This window comes from Thamnophis sirtalis, unplaced genomic scaffold (genome assembly GCF_051295495.1).
Source record: "Thamnophis sirtalis isolate CommonGarterSnake01/CBP01778 unplaced genomic scaffold, rThaSir2_p1.2 scaffold_3, whole genome shotgun sequence".
Lineage (NCBI taxonomy): Eukaryota > Metazoa > Chordata > Lepidosauria > Squamata > Natricidae > Thamnophis > Thamnophis sirtalis.
The window spans coordinates 87805995-87823084 of record NW_028261383.1 but is presented as its reverse complement, the minus strand read 5'-3'; the positions used below and the strand labels follow the sequence as shown (position 1 = coordinate 87823084).

General features: G+C 40.7%; 1 protein-coding gene across 3 annotated transcripts in view; it reads left to right on the top strand.

Annotated features, from left to right (window-relative positions):
• Nucleotides 1-1424: 1424 nt before the first annotated feature.
• The window catches only part of G3BP1 (G3BP stress granule assembly factor 1), a 32412-nt gene continuing 16746 nt past the window's right edge, over nucleotides 1425-17090 (top strand). For all 3 annotated transcript variants that reach the window (XM_014063123.2, XM_087709425.1, XM_087709424.1), the window contains exons 1-3: nucleotides 1425-1546; nucleotides 12464-12577; nucleotides 15990-16071. In XM_014063123.2, coding sequence (XP_013918598.1) covers nucleotides 12483-12577; nucleotides 15990-16071 — 177 coding nt within the window. In that variant the 5' untranslated portion in view covers nucleotides 1425-1546; nucleotides 12464-12482. The remainder of the gene's footprint in view (nucleotides 1547-12463; nucleotides 12578-15989; nucleotides 16072-17090) is intronic.

Sequence of the window (17090 nt, the reverse complement as noted above, 5' to 3'; positions counted from 1 at the left end):
TTTTCTTCTATTTCTTTGCACAGTTCATTTAAGAAGGCATTCTTATCTCTTCTAGATATTCTCTGGAATCCTCATGGTAACATGATCAAAATTCAAGCACTTGGCCACTATATTTATTATGGTTGCAGCATCCCAGAGTCATGTGATCAGCATTTGCAACTTTCCCAGTCAGCTTCTGACAAGCAAAATCAATGGGGAGAAAACGGATTCCCTAATGACCGCTTGATGCAGAAAAGGTCATAAAGTCAGGCAAGACTCACTTAACCCACCATCCAGTCAGAGCTGAAGCTTCTTCAGCTCTGACTTGATGGTGGGGAACTGAAGACAGAGTTGAAGAAGCTTCTTGGATGAGAAGCGAAACTTCTTCAAAGAAAAAACCAGAAAGTCCAATGGCCTTTTGAAAAAGCATCTCTGGGACAACCATGACTTGGATGACTGAGAATCTCCATAGACATGTAAATACTCCAATAGTGTGCAATACTGCAAAAGCACCACACTGAAGTAAGATGGCCCTGAAATAACACAACCTTACATAGTTGTGAACCGAAATTAAAATGGGAAATCCATTTGGGAGACTGGGGCAAGCCCTACCTTAAAGCCTAACTCTTCATTTGAAACTTGCTTTGATCGGACTTCACATTCTGGTATGACAAACATAAAAGTCCATTGGGGGCGTGATCACATTGGCTGCTTCTACAGGACTCGGGTAATTACTTCGGCCGCCCGTGGAGTTAATGAACGTCGAGATTATTATTAGGTCCGCGTCCTGCGACCCGCGAGTTCAGTCGGTCAAGGCGGATCAGAGCGAGCAATACGGACTTGAGCTTTCAGGAACAAGGGGCAGCGCAAGTCTGGCTTGTTGGGAGGGGCGGGATGCAAGGAGCCCACTCCCCCCTCCCTCCTGCGATTTATTCACTCAGAACAGGACTCGTTTCACGGGTGAGGTGCTTTCCTTATTAAAGAGGTCCGCATCACAATTCTGTCAATCACCCATTACCGTTCGTCGTACTGTAACTGGAATCTGCGCCCGGTACTGATCCGTAGCAACGCCCTTTTTTTACACGGGGTTTCCGAGTCTGATTATCTAGAGTTTCAACCGTGCGGCGCACCTATCCTTGGCGGGCTATCTAGCCACGCCTCCGCGGCATCTTTCTCCTAATAATGAAGGTAGCGTCGTCTCGTTGGTCTTCGCCTGAATCTATTTCTTCTATTCCTGCCTTAATAGGCCTTTTGTCGGCAATTATTGGTTAGGGCAGGCGTCAATCCTGCTCCTCGCTCACCTCCTCCCTTTAACGCTATTGGACTATTTCTTTGCCATTCCTGAAGCTGTCCGTACCCCTTTTTCCTTTTGACCTATCGATCTCCGAGACGGGAACTTGGCCGACCGCTGATTGGATGTGGGTGTGCAATAGGGTTAGGCTGCGCGAGGGGTATATTTACCCGGCGGCTGAGCACGCTGTTGCGTGAGGTGCTTCCCGTCTCTCTCGTGCGTGTCTGCCTCGTTCGGAGTAAAACCTCCTCTCGTCCAGCTCCGCCTCGCCCTCAGGTTGGTTTGGCAGGGTAGGCCGGGTCACGTCCTTCACGGGGCTGCAAACGGCTCCGTCGTCACCATCACCATCACCATAGATGCATAGGGCCCGAGCGGCGGCAGCGACAGCAGTCCTCCTCCTCCCCCAGTTCCTCACTCCGGGCTCGGGCTCTCTCGGGCTCCACGGCCTCTTCTCGGTTCCAGAGCGGGGCGGAGGAAGGAGATGCCGCAGACTGCTTCTGGGTGGGGGCGGGGGCATCGATCCTGTTTTAACGGCCCTGCAGGCGGCTTATGGCCAAAGGGTTTTGAAGTCCGCCCGTCGGCGTTGGACTTGGCGAGTGGCGGAATGAGGAGGACGTGGTGGGGTGGGAGGGCCGGCAGCGAGCGAGCTTCGTTTCTCTCTCTCTCTCTGCTTCTTTGTAATGCGGGAATATATGGCTGCGGGAGCGAATTGGCGGCGTTAGCAGGCCCCGCCGGCCAAGGGATGTGAAGGACGGGAGGGTCGGCCTAACGCACGCGCGTGGCCGGCAGGATCGTGCTTTGGGGCTTGAAGGGGGACGGCGACTCTCAAGCCCGCCCCAGAAACGGTAGTTACACCGGTGCCAAATCTTCTCTGCCTCTGCCTTGTGGTGCCCTGAGGGGGAGGGGGGGGAGAAGGTGGCCCCGCGCCCTGAATAGCTCAGTGAAGGGAGGTGGTACCTGAGCGGTCTGTAAAACGCCTCGGGCCTGCCAAGGGGACGAAGGGGGGACGCTAAGGCTCTTCTCTTCCCGATTAAAAAAAAAAGGACGAAAATCCACGACGCTTGGCCGTCTTAGGCGGGTGTAGCGGCGGGAGAATGGTAAAACGAAAGAGGCGTGAGAGAGAGGCCGGTCCTTTTTTTTTTTCTTTTTTTTAACCGTAGCAGAAATAACTGCATGTAGAGGACAATGGTGTCCTTCAATTGCGAAGGGGACAAAAAAAAGAAGAAGCAGGGATTGGGTAAAGGGGGCAGCGCTACAAAGTGAACCAAGGTGGCGGCGGCTTTATTGTGAGACACTGGTGTCCAGCTCCGAGCTTTGTCTGTCGCCTCACCGAATTGACAATTTCATTCCACCACCATCAACAGCAGATCTAAGCGGGAATATATATATATATATTCCCATTTAGATCTGCTGCTGGTAGAATGAAATTGTCAATTCGGTGAGGTGACAGATAGATAATATATATGTAAATAAAAACAACACACAATTTTGTTAAGGGGCTAAAAATCAAGTCCTTTCTTCCTCAGGCCTGTTTGTGTGCAGATAGGTATGCAGAAGAATGCACAAAATCTCTGCATTTAAAATCAGATAGGTATGCAAAAGAATGCACAAAATCTCTGCATTTAAAATCATAGACATGGATTTTTCCAATTATTTTGAGCCCTTTACGTTTCACCTGTCAGGGGGGTTCTACTCTTAACCCCAGGAGTCTTAAATGAAATCGTTCACTTAGCAATAGAAATCTGGGGTGAACATTGTAACTTATATGTAAACTGTGTCAAGTGGGAGCTTTATAATCTTAATGCTGAGTAGTGCAGGGTGTAGCCATGTTTCCAGTCAGTGCTATTTTTGTCCTATCAACAGCATTACCTTTAGGAAGTGTTGCTGGATCTAAGTTTTATGTATATGACCCCTTTATAACTTGCTATTTAAAAGTCAAGAAAGTTGTGATTTGAATATAGTAGTACACTGAATATAGTTCTATTAAACTCAATACCACAATTTATTTTAGACATGTCAGTAATGTTCCCTTAAGTTAAAGACCACAATGAAATATCCTAATGGGTATTTTGATCTTTGTGCTGGTGTTACATACTAGTGACACAAGTGATTTTTGGAGCCTGACATGATGGTACTTATCTTATTCCAAACAATTGTAGCTAAATAGAGTTTTATTTTAAGTGCATATGAAAAATTGATTTCCCTCCCCCCTTTCATGCTTTTTAATATTCCTCTTACAAGGAATGCCGTAGATTTTTTTGTCAGAACTTTTTTCACACAAAGAGGCAGCAACAGGAAAAAAAATCTAGCTTGACTTCCTTTGCTGGGTTTGGCAAAATATTTATAGGGTAACATGGCTTCATAACATGCATTTTGCATTCTAACTTAAAATAAAGGAATAATTTGTATGAAGAGAAGAGAAGTTTTCATGCATCTCCTTTTGGTGTCATTACTTTGTAAGTACCTCATCTAGCGTTCCATTGAGAACAACTTTGAAAATGGTGCTCTAAATTATTCTTTTACTAACTTGCCACAAAAAGTATTTAAAAAAACTTGCATCTCCAACCGATTGAGGAATTACTGTAAAGACATTTTTTCCTTGATTTTTTTTTTAAGATTGGACCATATGTGATAGCTTCTTTCTGAATGTAGAAAGCTGACCAAATGTTAACGGAATTTATATCCCTCTTGCTGGCAAAGAGTTTTACTGTGAATTTCTAAATATTGGGAATGTGTTGCTAAATCACATTCTTTTATTTGTGTTAGTATTGTATATATAACCAAAGGAAAGCCATGGACAGGACATTTCTATGGAGACCCGTGTATAGTGGGAGAAGAGTTCATAGTGGAGGAACTGCCATTTTGTCAACCATGTTGAGTATTCTAGTGAGGATGAAAAGGAAAGTTTTTCCTTTTCTGACATGTCTGTTCCTTTGATAGAAAAGTAGAAGGAGCAGTGGAAATATTAGGATAGTTTCTCCTACTCTGGGATAAGATTTGCACATTTTACTATTGAAACAGTGGCTGCAGAGATGGAAATTTCTGCTTTTAACCTAAGAACTTCCATAGCAGGTTTGCCTCACTGATGGTTTAATCCTATAGCTATTGTTAACTCTTAAGATGTAAGAGTAAAAATTAGCTCAATGCATTTTAAAAGCATCCCCATCTGCAAAAAGGATCTTTCACAGTGATGGGGAATATATGATAACTCTTAGCACCAAGTGCTCAATGGGAAAGATTACTAGATGTTTGGTATCTAATGGCCAAAGTTCCCCAATCCATAGTTAAATATAGGGTGAATATTAAATAATGACATAAGAGTACATAATATGTAATGGTTGAATAAAATCCAGAAAGTACTAGAGAAAAATGGATTGCCCTCCATGTATAGGTACTGTTCTGATTATTTCAAAAGGCTAAAATTAATTGATATTAGCTAAAATAAAAAAGGTGGTTAAACAGATGTTAACATTAGTTGACGATAAAGAGCTACTTTTAATGATAAATATTTAAAAAATCATAATAATGAACACATTGTTTTTTGAAAATGCTAGTAATAGTTGTTGCTAGACCTTCTTGAATTAGCTCACCAGTGTTGCTGTCTAATTCATAGAAATCAGCATGAATTCTATGTAGTGTGCCATGGGGTTGATGTTCTCTCGTATTCAGAAAATACATGAAGCTGCTGGGTGAAATTCATCGCCTCATGCTGTTGATATCCAATTATATCTTTCTCCTGTGTAATCAATTGATGTTGTGTCCCAGTGCCTGGAGCTTATAGGGAGCTGGATGTGGAACAACATGCTTCAACTGAGCCCTGGAAAGAATGAATGGCTCCCAAGATTTCGGGGCCCTCCGATTCAGGAACTTTACCATCTTTGTTATAGGATAGATTCCCAAAGCATCAATTTGGTACAAAATGTGATGATGTAGGCAATTATGTGTTCCCTTGGCAAAACCAAGGTGTTGATTTGGCTTTTAAAGCCCTTTATGACATGGGGCACACTATTTGAAGGACCGACCACCTCTCCCTGATTATCTCTGGCTGTTCGATCAAGTCTAGCAGAAAAGGTATGTTGTGAGACTACAAAAATGTTACACATGGTAAGACCCAGGAGGTGGGCCTTTTATCCTTTGTGAAACCTAATTCTCCTCAAGGTGAAACTGGCCCCATCGGAAGTCCCCTAAAAGCATGATTGTATCAGTAGGCTAAGGGGTCTCCAGGAAATGGTTGCATTGTCTATAATGTCAAATCCTCTACTAGTTTGTAACACCAATCAATGTGTTTAATTCTATTTTTTATATGTTTTTGTTTTTATTATATGCTACTCATAGTCACAGTTTGTGATATTGGCATGTTATGAGGTTATTAATGATAGTTGTGCAAATTTTAGTTTTTATTTCTATGTCCTGAACTCCTCCTTTTGAGTTCCCTACATGCAATTGAAAATTCTTACACTGAGAAGGACTTTAATCATTTCTATCAGTTTATATTGCCTTACTATCTGAATCCAAGTTTCAGCATTTTTGGTCACCATGATTAAAATGGGGTGCCTTAAAGAGTGACAACAGATGCTCCCAAATGTGATATTGTACAGATGGATAGATGATGTAGTTGAAAGCAACTGAGGAAAATGCAGGGTCAGTTTCATTCTATATTTTTTTCTTCTGCTGCTGCCAAATGTACATAGCATATAGTATCCATCACATTCCTTCTTGCTGAATGATCAAAATCTCTAAGCAGCTTATGAAAACTATTTCACAGTTTTAAAAATGTGACAACAGGAAAAAAAATAGATTGCATGCCAGACTGAAAAAAGTTATATTAATCCCCTGGCTTGAAGAATAATAATATTTCCAATAAACTTCTGTTGGGTATAATCCTTTTACCTGTAACATCTTATTGTAAATTATTCCCATGCATTTAGTGATAGGGTGAGTACCTGCAGATTATGTGTATGAAGCTGATTTCCCTGGAGTCTTCTGGAACATTTCAGTCTAGATCAGGGGTGTCAGACTATTGCATTGAGGGCTGCATCAGGGTTGTGCTTGACTTAGGGGGGAGGGGGCTGAGTGGATGTGGTCAGGATGGGCCTGATGTCACTTGTGTCGGTGCGGGCTGTGGTGGCCCAAGTGCTCTGCCAGCAAAAATGAGCTCCATAGCTCCATTTTTGACTGTGATTGCCTCCTGCAACCCTCTGCCAGTGAAAACAGAGCTCTAAAGGGCCTCACACAACTCCTGCGAGCTCCATTTTTGCTGGCAGAGGCACCACGGGTAGGTCCTTCGCTATTTTCAGAGTGGCCCTGCAGGCCAGATCTAAGCATCCCACGGGCCTTGAGTTTGACACCTCTGCTTTAAAAGGCAGATCAATTCCTTCCAGTTCCTAAATAGTTAATTCCTAAGTATAGTCTTACTTTTATAACTTTCCGGTTACATATATTGGAATTTCTGACTACAGTAGTCCACGATTTATAACCATAATTGAGCCTAGAATTATTATTGTAAATCATAGTGGCCATTAATCAGGTCACTGCCTGATTTAGGTGCCTAATTTTTTGATTTTTTTTATGCTGGCCGTTAAATGAGCAGCATAGTCGTTAAACAAATGTATTATATCCGTGTTTTTTATTGGAAATCAGAAGTAAACCTGGGAAACCAGAAACAAATGCTGAAGGATACTGGAAACAGCTATGAATGTGAACAGTTGCCAAGTGCCCAAAATGAGACCAGAAGACTGGTGGGGAGAGCACATGTGGCTGTGCCAAACTCCACCTTTTTGTAATTTTGGGCAGTCACTAATCAAGGTCGGTCTATATAGGATTTTCTTGCTGAAGGAAAATACAGAATCAGATTTTTTTGCTCTGCCCATACATTACTGAAAAACTGTTTAGAGTTATGAAGGGGTAAGGAGATGGTGCTGAACTCTGAAGACAAGATTTGCGAAAGCTTGTTGTTAGTCACAAAGTCATGTCTGACCCATCGTGACCCCATGGACAACGTTCCTCGTTCCTCCTGGCCTTCCTGTCCTCTACCATCCCTTGCAGTCCATTTAAGCTTACACCAACTGCTTCAGTGACTCCATCCAGCCTCCTCATTCTTGGTTGTCCTGTTCTTTTGCCCTCAATCGTTCTCAGCATTAGGCTCTTCTCCTGTGAGTCCTTCATTCTCATTAGGTGGCCAAAATATTTGAGTTTCATCTTCAGGATCTGGCCTTCTAAAGAGCAGTCAGGGTTGATCTCTAGGACTGATTGGTTTGATCGTCTTGCAGTCCAAGAGACTTGCAGGAGTCTTCTCCAGCACCATAGTTCAAAGGCCTCAATTCTTTGGTGCTCAGCCTTCCTTATGGTCCAACTTTCACAGGGATACATTGCAGCTGGGAAAACCATAACCTTGACTATACACACATTTGTTGTCAGGATGATGTTTTTGCTTTTTAGTATGCTGTCTAGATTTTCCATAGCTTTTCTCCCCAGGAGCAAGAGTCTTTTAATTTATTGGCTGCAGTCCCCATCTGCGGTGAACTTGGAGCCCAGGAAAATAAAATCTTCACTACCTCCATTTCTTCCCCATCTATTTGCCAGGAATTACGAGGGCCAAATGCCCTGATCTTAGTTTTCTTAATGTTGCATTTCAAACCAACATTTGACTCTCTTCCTTCACCCGCATCAAGAGGCTCTTTAGTTCCTCTTCACCTTCTGCCGTAAGAGTGGTATGATCTGCATATCTGAGGTTGTTATATTTCTCTTTGTGAAAGCTACCATATCCTATTTTTCCTTTCAGTAATGTTCTTGATTATTGAGGGGGAGAATGAGATAAGGTAGTTTTTATATAATGGAAATTGAACAATTTCATGTACTCGATCCCTTCCACAAATATAAACAGTAGTTTGGTTCTGACCTGATTAATTATGTATTCTAATTGGTTTAGAAAGTGAGATGAAATATATCGCTTTAAATATATGAGCCCAGCATAAAGAAAAGCACTTTCCCCCAAAATAGCTTCAGTTACCAAAATTAAATATGCATTACAATGGCTTTTCAACATTTCTATTAAGAGGCATTCTATAATTCTAATTTGACCGAGTGGGAAGCAAGTGGATGAATTCTCAGTAATATGTTCGCTGCACTATATCAAAGACATGCAGTTCCTAGCTTCCCAACATGATCCATGTTGTCAGTCATTTTGTGAGAATGCTCCCAATATGCTCTTTCCAGAGACACTCCTTTGCCTTCCTCTTCCTCAAATCAATAATTACCGTGAAAATCATTTCTTTGGAGCTTGGCAACCTGGTAGTGTCCAGGTCTGTTGAGTTACAGTTGATAAGTTGAAATTTATAAAGCTGGGCTAATGTATGATGCAAATCATCTTTTGTGGTACAGAACCAATATCCAGATCAGAAGTCTTCGTACTGAATGGCATCATAGTGCCCTTGTTTCTAAATTGTTTATAAATCAATCAAACATTTTAAGGGTGATATTTATTTATTAAATTTATTTGCCACTTATCTCTCCGTGGGGCTACTCTAGGTGGCTTACAACAATAAAGAAAAAGGGAAAGTAGTGTAAACAAAACAGAAATAAGATAATAGGACAATAAAATAATGAAAAAGAAAGTGAGAATATGTCATTATGATAGCAAAAAGATGGATGGGTGGAGAGCAGAGAGTAAGGGAGGGAAGTGGAGTTGCATCAATCCAGCAGCCACCTCTACTGTGGAAACCCTCCATTGGGTCCTCAGGCCAACAGGCAGAGAAGCCTATGGAAGGGTAGGAGGGGGTGGGTGGGCAGACCTTACCTTAGAGAGTAAGATGTTCCAAAGGGCTGGTGCTGTGGCAGAGAAGGCTCTTCTGGATCCTGAAAGTCAGAATTCTTTGAATGGGGATCTGCAGTAGGTTCTCTCTGCCAACAGGCTTGATTGGGACAAGATGATTTATCAGGTAGCCTAGGCCTATGCCATCAAGGGTTTTAAAGGTTATAAACCAACATCTTGAATTGCATTCTGAAGCAGACTGGTAGCTGGTGAAATTCATGGAGCAAAGACGTAGTATGGGGCTATCTGAGAGATCCCAAAGGTGATGGAATTCTGTGACCCAACTTAAGTCTATCTTGTAAATTTAATGAAATAGATTAGAATCTTGTTTAATTGAATATAGCATTATGTTATAGAAATGTTTAATATGGTAATATAATTTAATTTGGTTTGTAAGCTTTTCAATTACAGGTAGTCCCTCACTTAAGAACGTCCAACTTAAGGACAAGCCCTAAATACAAATAGACTGCCTGTTACTGGAAATGGCAGATGGCATGGTGTTTCCTCAAGCCAATAGTGTGCTGAAGTTGCCCAGTGCTTTTAGGAACTACTGAAGCCATGTATTTTTAATATACTGTGTGTTTTCATCAGTTTGTGAAAGCATCACATAGCTTCAATGTTTTGTCGCCTCAAGAAAGGACAATGTTGTCTGCCATTTTTAGTAATACATAGTTTGTTTGTAAATACAAATTCCAACTTCCATAATTTGGGTTAGACAGCGCTAGGAATGGAACTCATTCTTAACCTGGGAACTTCCTATATATGGATTCTATTCTGAGAGCACATGCTATCAGTGTGCTAGTTTATATACTGGATATCATATGAGCCATGGTGGCACAGTGGTTAGAATGCAGTATTGCAGGTTAACTCTGCCTACAGTCAGGAGTTTGATCCTACTGGCTCAAGGGTGATTCAGTCATCCATCCTTCCGAGGTTGGTAAAATGAGGAGCCAGATTGTGGAGCAATATGCTGACATTTGTAAACTGTTCAGAGAATGCTGTAAAGCACTATGGAGAAGAATATAAGCCTAAAGGCTACTGTGATTTACGTAAAAAAGAAGTATTACTGATGGGGTCATCACTTACTAAGTTTTGAAGTTCTACCACCAGATTGAATTACAGTAGATATGGTCCTCACTTAGTGACCACTCAAACTTAAAATGGTGCTGAACAAGTGGCAGTTATCACCCATCCTTATACATCTGTTGATTGCAGCATACTTATAATTGCATAATTGGGATCTGAGCCCTCAGTGCCCAGCTTCTAGTTACAACATCTGAATATCCAGATTACCATTTACGACTTTTGCTGGCTTCCTACAAGCAAAGTTAATGGGGAATCCAGCAGGAGGTTACCAATGGTGACACCCTCAGTTAATGGTATACAGTGATTTGCTTAACAGCAGCCATGAATGTTAGAATTTACGTTGCTAATTTATGATTACATCTCTTAGTGATGGAAATTCTGGTCCAAATTATTGTTAAGTGAGTTTCTTTTTAGGGAGTTTCTTTTTAGGGAACTCAAGAATACCATCAATTTTTCATCTATCATTTATTTAATTTATTAGGCATCTCAAACGTGTGACCCTGTTTGGCTCATAAAGTTAAAAACAAAAAAATACATAACAAAAACCAACTGTAATAAAAAAACAATTTAAAATAATTAACCATACAATGTAAAATGCAGGAGAGTATCATCCAACAGCTTACAAACAATACAGACATCTTATCAGCTCCATACCACCACTGGACCCCCAGGCTAGAATCATGTCTTCAGGCTCTTCTGAAAGGCCAGTGGGGTCAGGCCAGTCTAAGTCAGGGGCAGTGATGCTCCAGAAAGCAGCACCAATTTAAAAAAGGCCCTTGTCCTGAGTCCCATATGATGAAACTCCCTAATAGACCCATAGTATATCTCTTCTGCTGAACCTGATGGAATAGGTAGATATAACCAGGGAGAGAGATGGTCCTTTAAATAACCAGTTAGTAAGAATACAAATAACTGGTTAGTGAGAATACTATGTTTCATATATTACTTAATCAGCTTATCTGTGGATGATAGTTGTTCAATTGTATAATAGACAATTTTCTTACATTTACTAATTTATGTTCACTGCTAGTATTTCATTATATCTTGATGTTTGCTAGTTCTGTTTATGTGTGTGTTTGATAGAAAAAGAATCAAGATGATCTTTCCTGAGTAATGAATATTGTGGTTCACAACAAGAAACATATTGATATTTTGAGTTGCCATGAGAGCTTTTATTGTTTTTCATACAGTTATTTCATATAGTTAGTTTATCCAGATTAATGAATGTGTAAAAGTTTAATTCTTTCCATGTGAGCAAATTATTCTACAAAGAATACATTTGTTTCAATGATAACCATTTCCATGTGATTTTGAGATTGGCTAACCTATTATGGTAGTAGTATATATTTTCAAACTCATGAACAATTTTATATCTGATACATTAATAGTCAAAATGGATAGGTGTAGGACTAGTTGTATCAGATATCAGTTTATCTAAGCCATATTTTAAAAAGTAAGCCTTATTACTTAGTTTTTGTTTAATCAGTAGGCATTAACAATAATTATTTTACAAGTTCAGGAAAATTGGTGACAATATAAAATCCAGACAGAATTTTGCTGGAAATGTACTTCTTAAAAAACTATTATTTAAATTATAGCACCCAATTCCAATGGACTTTGGGTGACATAGAGCCCTCTCCTCCAGAATTCATGATAACAGCTAAAGGCATGTTGTTGGGTAAAGAGTCCTGCACATATAGCTGTAGAAAATAGTAAAGGCTAGCAAAGTGGTCAGCTCTCTGATAGATGGCACTGTTTCACTACCTAGGCAAGATAATTTTGATAAAAATGTTGATAAAATGAAGCATCTATTCAGATCTTTTCAAAGAGTCCTATTTTGTGTGATGCACAGAAGGGAGAAGAAAGTATTTTGCTGGACTTTTCCAGAAGAAAAGAGATTGATTAAGAATTGATCTGTTATTGCTTCTCTCAGGATGAGGCAAAATGAGACCATTTGTCACTTTCATGCATATTCTCTTGAGTGTATTGGAAGAATCTGAATAATTGATATTTTTTTCCTTTCATATGAAATCTTTCTGGAAGCTAGACATAGCTCCTATATTTTGGGCTGAATGTGCAAAACCAGTATATAGATTGAGCTTTCTCATGTGCTTAAGGATCTTAATGAGTGCCTGGGCAGAAGAAAATCAAATTCTTTTATATGCCTGACTGAATAGTGCTTGAGGTTTAGGATAATTTAATAAAATATGAAATAAATAATACATTAACTTAGCCAAGACTTTAGACTTGCAAGACTTTAGATGTGTTCAAATTTTTATGAAGATTTTGACCTTCAGTTTTCAGTTGACCAAAGAAATGGTGATGGAGAAGCCAAGTCCCCTGCTGGTTGGGCGGGAATTTGTGAGACAGTATTATACTCTGCTGAATCAAGCACCAGACTATCTGCACAGGTATGGTTTTCAACTTATCTTTGAAACCTTTTCTAACAATAAATTAACCTGTTCTGTTTAATATTTGCATATGTCATAAACCTTGTGCTTCATTCCTTTTTCTTACACCAGCTTCTTACTTTTACTTCTACTAAATTACTTTTAGTAATTTGCTTGCTACATTAAAGTACATCAACCACCCATTAAAATTTGACATTATGCAAGAAGATATCTTACATACATACTTTTTCTGTGCCACTTTCAAATAACGAAGTTGGTAATTCTTTGATGCAGATTTTAAAGGGAACATGAATTGCCCCACTCCTTTCTACTACAGTTAATCCTAGTCTTATAGCCACAATTGTGGTCAAAATGGTTGTTGTTGAGTAAAGCAATCATTAAGTGAGACACCATGTGGCTGCTTTGCTCAAAGACCATAGTCCTGGCACTTCTGATTATGGTCATTAAAAGAGAATTGCTGGTTGTGATCATTAAGATTGTATCATGGGTATTAAGCAGATTAGTCCCAGATAAGGAGGGATGGGAAAGTCCTAGGAGGCCTGGCATTCAGCTAAAGGGAGGCAGACAAGCAACAAAAAGCTTTCCTGAACTATTCCTGGCTTTAGCCATGTGTAGCAAATGGCTGCAGGAGAAGCTGGGTCCAAAAAGGAGGCAGGTGAGCAATAAAAATGATATGAAAAGGAGGTAGCAAAGGGAATGAAGCACTTCTGTTTTAGCCACTGCAGCTGGCTGCAAAAGTTTGGTGAAGAACTAGGACAGAAGATAGCTACTGTATAAGACACACCTTTTTCCCTCTAAAAGAGGGTGAAATTGGGGTGCATCTTACACACCAAATGTAGCTCCACCCATCACCGGCCCCCACCCTTTGGCCTTTGCCTCCCAGCAATTTACCTCCTTGCAGCAAACAGGTAAATGGGGCTTGTGGAAGTGGCAATAGGCTACAGCAATCCTTGCAGCCTGAAACAGCTGATCATCGGGAGGCCCCTGCTGAAATTGAAAGTGAAACTTGATGTTTGCTGCATCAAGGCAGATTGCTGGGAGGCAGAGGCAGATTTTTTCTTCTTCTAATGAGGCTAAACTGAAACAGGCTGCTGTTTGCTGCAAGAAGGTAAGTCAATAACTATAAATGCCTATAGAATGTTCAAATTATTTGACTTATTTTTTTAAAGACTTATTATTCTAGACAACTTAATAAAATGAAGAAACTTTTAAAAATAAATGCTTGATCTGAAAAGTCCCAATTCTATTGTATCTTATTTTAAATAGCAGAAAGCCATATCAATTTTAACAGCATCTGTATAAGTATAGTTTGAAATGTAACACTACAAACAGTGTATATCATTTGTGCTGTTTGCTGCAAGGAGGCAAATTGCTGGGAGGCAGAAGTCAGACTTTCCCTCCCCTCCCCAAAAGCTAGGTCCGTCTTATACTTCGGAGCATATTATACTCCAAAAATACGGTAGGTGAGCCACACTTTTGGGTTAACTTGCTGTCCTGCAAGGTAGGATAGCGGACAAAAGAACATAGATGGGGCAAAATTGGGTGAGTGTGGGAAAGTTGCAGGCTCCCCTGCATTCGTAAGTGTAGGCAGGGCAAATCCTCAAATTTTGATCACGGCAACAATTGTAACTTTGGGCATGGGTCATAAATCCCTTTGTTCAAAATTGTGATTCTGAATGGTCAGAAGTAGAAGATGGTCTGTATCGCTTCTATTAGGAAAGATTACATTGTATTTAGAGGTACTGTTCTGTGAAGTAAGATGCCTTTTTTAAAAAACTCCATATTCTAAAATTCCCCTCAGCTTTTTTCCACCGGGCTTCTGCCAATCTAAATGGATCGTGAGAACTTTCAGAACTCAATGATTTGTTTTGGATTTGGATTCTGTTATGTACACATCCCTATTTTCATTTCTCCGGAGCTTGGGGAGGGGTTGCACATACGTGCCCATTCAAATCTCCTTGCCAACCTGCGCATGAATGTGCGACCACCCTGTTCATGCAAGCGTGACCCCTCCCCAGGCTCTGGGGGCTTTCCTGAAGCCTGAGGAGGGCAAAAATGGAAGCCAGAAATGAATTATTTCCAAACTTCTGGTTGGCCCATTGGGACCGTTTTTCGCCCTCTCCAGGCTTCAGGAAAGCTTCCGGAGGCTGGGGAGGGCGAAAAACAGCCCCAGTGGTCCAACTGGAAGTTCAGAAACGATCTGTTTCCGGACTCCGGGGGTCAGAGGAGGCTGTTTTTGTCCTCCCCAGGCTTCAGAAAAGCCTTTGGAGGCTGCGGAGGTCCCAGTGTTCCTAGCCTCCAGAGACTTTCCTAAAGCCGGGGAAGGCGAAAATGGCTCTGCGTGCCACAGGTTCTCCATCATGGGTCTTGTAGAACAAAACTCAAATCTCAAATGTGATGTAAGTATTCAGACAGTATGAAACAATGGGAATTTGAACAAGTCCCTTTCTTCATTTTTATTTCAGTCACAAAATAGGTGAAATGGCAGCCATGCTATTCAATTGACCTAATTGTATATTTTAAAATATTTTTTGAAACTATCAGGATAATTTCCTATTTGAAAAAAATGAGAGAAATGTAATGCTGCTCTTGCTTGATGGAAAATCAGTTAATTAAAATTAGACTCTGTCCCTGGTTTTTTTTTCTCCTCACTTCTTTAAATAAATGTTGAGGCACATAGCCAACATATTAACAGGGCAAACAAAGCAAACCCCAATTTATTTCAATTAGGGACTTTCTCGTTCTGAAGATTTCCCTTCCTTCCTATGAAATATGTATGCATGTATTTATTTATTTTAAATTAATCACCATATGGGCACTATCCCCCCCCCCCCCGCCTAATTTCAGCAAGATTAAAGTACAGATTTTGGCGCAGAATTCGACTTTATGTCCTTGGCACAAGCCAAGAGAAAATAAACAATGTTGTTTTGTGCCAATGCTTTTGTTTAGATTGCAAGTAGCTGTTGTATTTAAAAAAAGAATGGTGGGTTCTAGTGCCTCTTAATTACATGAATTCATTATAACATACAGCAGTAAGATACAAGAGCTTGCAAATAATGCGTAACTAAAAACCAGGAAACAAGCCTAAACTAATCAGTTATATTATTTCCAACTACAATTCCCACAAACAACCTGTATTTTCTAATAGCTTTGCAAGAGTTGATGGAATTTTTCAGTCTTTAATTTTTTAAATTTATGTTTGTATTTTATTGTGACAAGCCTGAAATAATATCAAAATTCCTTCTGCTTTCGATTTGGTAAAGTGTTGTTTATCCATAGATCCAAATTAAACAAGAGCTTATATCTCTTGCTTAATGCCAATAGATAAAATGTTATGAAAATGCACCTGGTAGATTGAAATTGTATGTAAATACAGTGTTTATAAAAGTGTTTATAAATTGTTGTCTCACAGATTTTATGGAAAGAATTCTTCATATGTTCATGGTGGCTTGGATTCCAATGGAAAACCAGCGGATGCCGTTCATGGACAATCTGTAAGCATTTGTAAAATCATTATGTAAGATTTTTTTTTTAAAAAAATAGCAGGTTCAAACTTGGAAATTGATTTTTAGACTGGAATGTTGTGATCAGGACTTCCTGTTTGACTGTGCCAGCCAATAACAAGATGATATATACTATGCTACATTCTTGGGCTTTAAACATCAGCATAGTCTCTGAGTGTCTCTTTGTTTTTGGTATGTTACCTTAATTAGATACTGTATACTTTTCAGGGACTTGGTTATATTTTACCTTGCTGTAGAGAATGAATTGAATATAGTGACACAGATATCTAATTTAAATAGGAAAGCTTAATCATATGTATGTATGTATGTATGTATGTATGTATGTATGTATGTATGTATGTATATATATATTTATTTATTTATTTATTTATTTAAAGTCACAACCCCTGGTATGCCCAAATATGGGAGGAAGGCACTGTTCCCTCTAAGGTGCGCGGCCGCGCGGCCGCGCACATGGCAAGAAACCCCCGCGCAGAGGTTTCTAACTCCCGCGCAGAGGTTTCTTTCAAAGCAAATGTGGGGGAGTCCTTTGCAGGCGGCTAGAACTGGCCGCCCGCAAAGGACCTTCCCAAACTTGTTTCAGCGGCAGCTCTCAGCCTGGCGGCAGCGTCACTCAGACTGTGGAAGGAGGGGGAGGAGGAGGGAACTAAAGAGAGCTTTTACCGAGTCTGCGCCCCACAGCCAGGACCGTCCTTGCGCCCCTCAAGCCGCGTTTCTTCCCCGCAAAGCCCTTCGGGCAACCCGAGAGTTCCTTTTGACGCCAGAAGGGCTTTGCAGGAAGAAACGCGGCGTTTCTTCCTGCAAAGCCCTTCTGGCGCCAAAAGGAACTCTCGGGTTGCCCGAAGGGCTTTGCGGGGAAGAAACGCGGCTTGAGGGGCGCAAGGACAGTCCTGGCTGTGGGGCGCAGACTCGGTAAAAGCCTCTCTTTGGTTCCCTCCTCCTCCTCCTCCTCCTCCTCCTCCTCCTTCTTTCTGGAGCCCCTTCCTCAA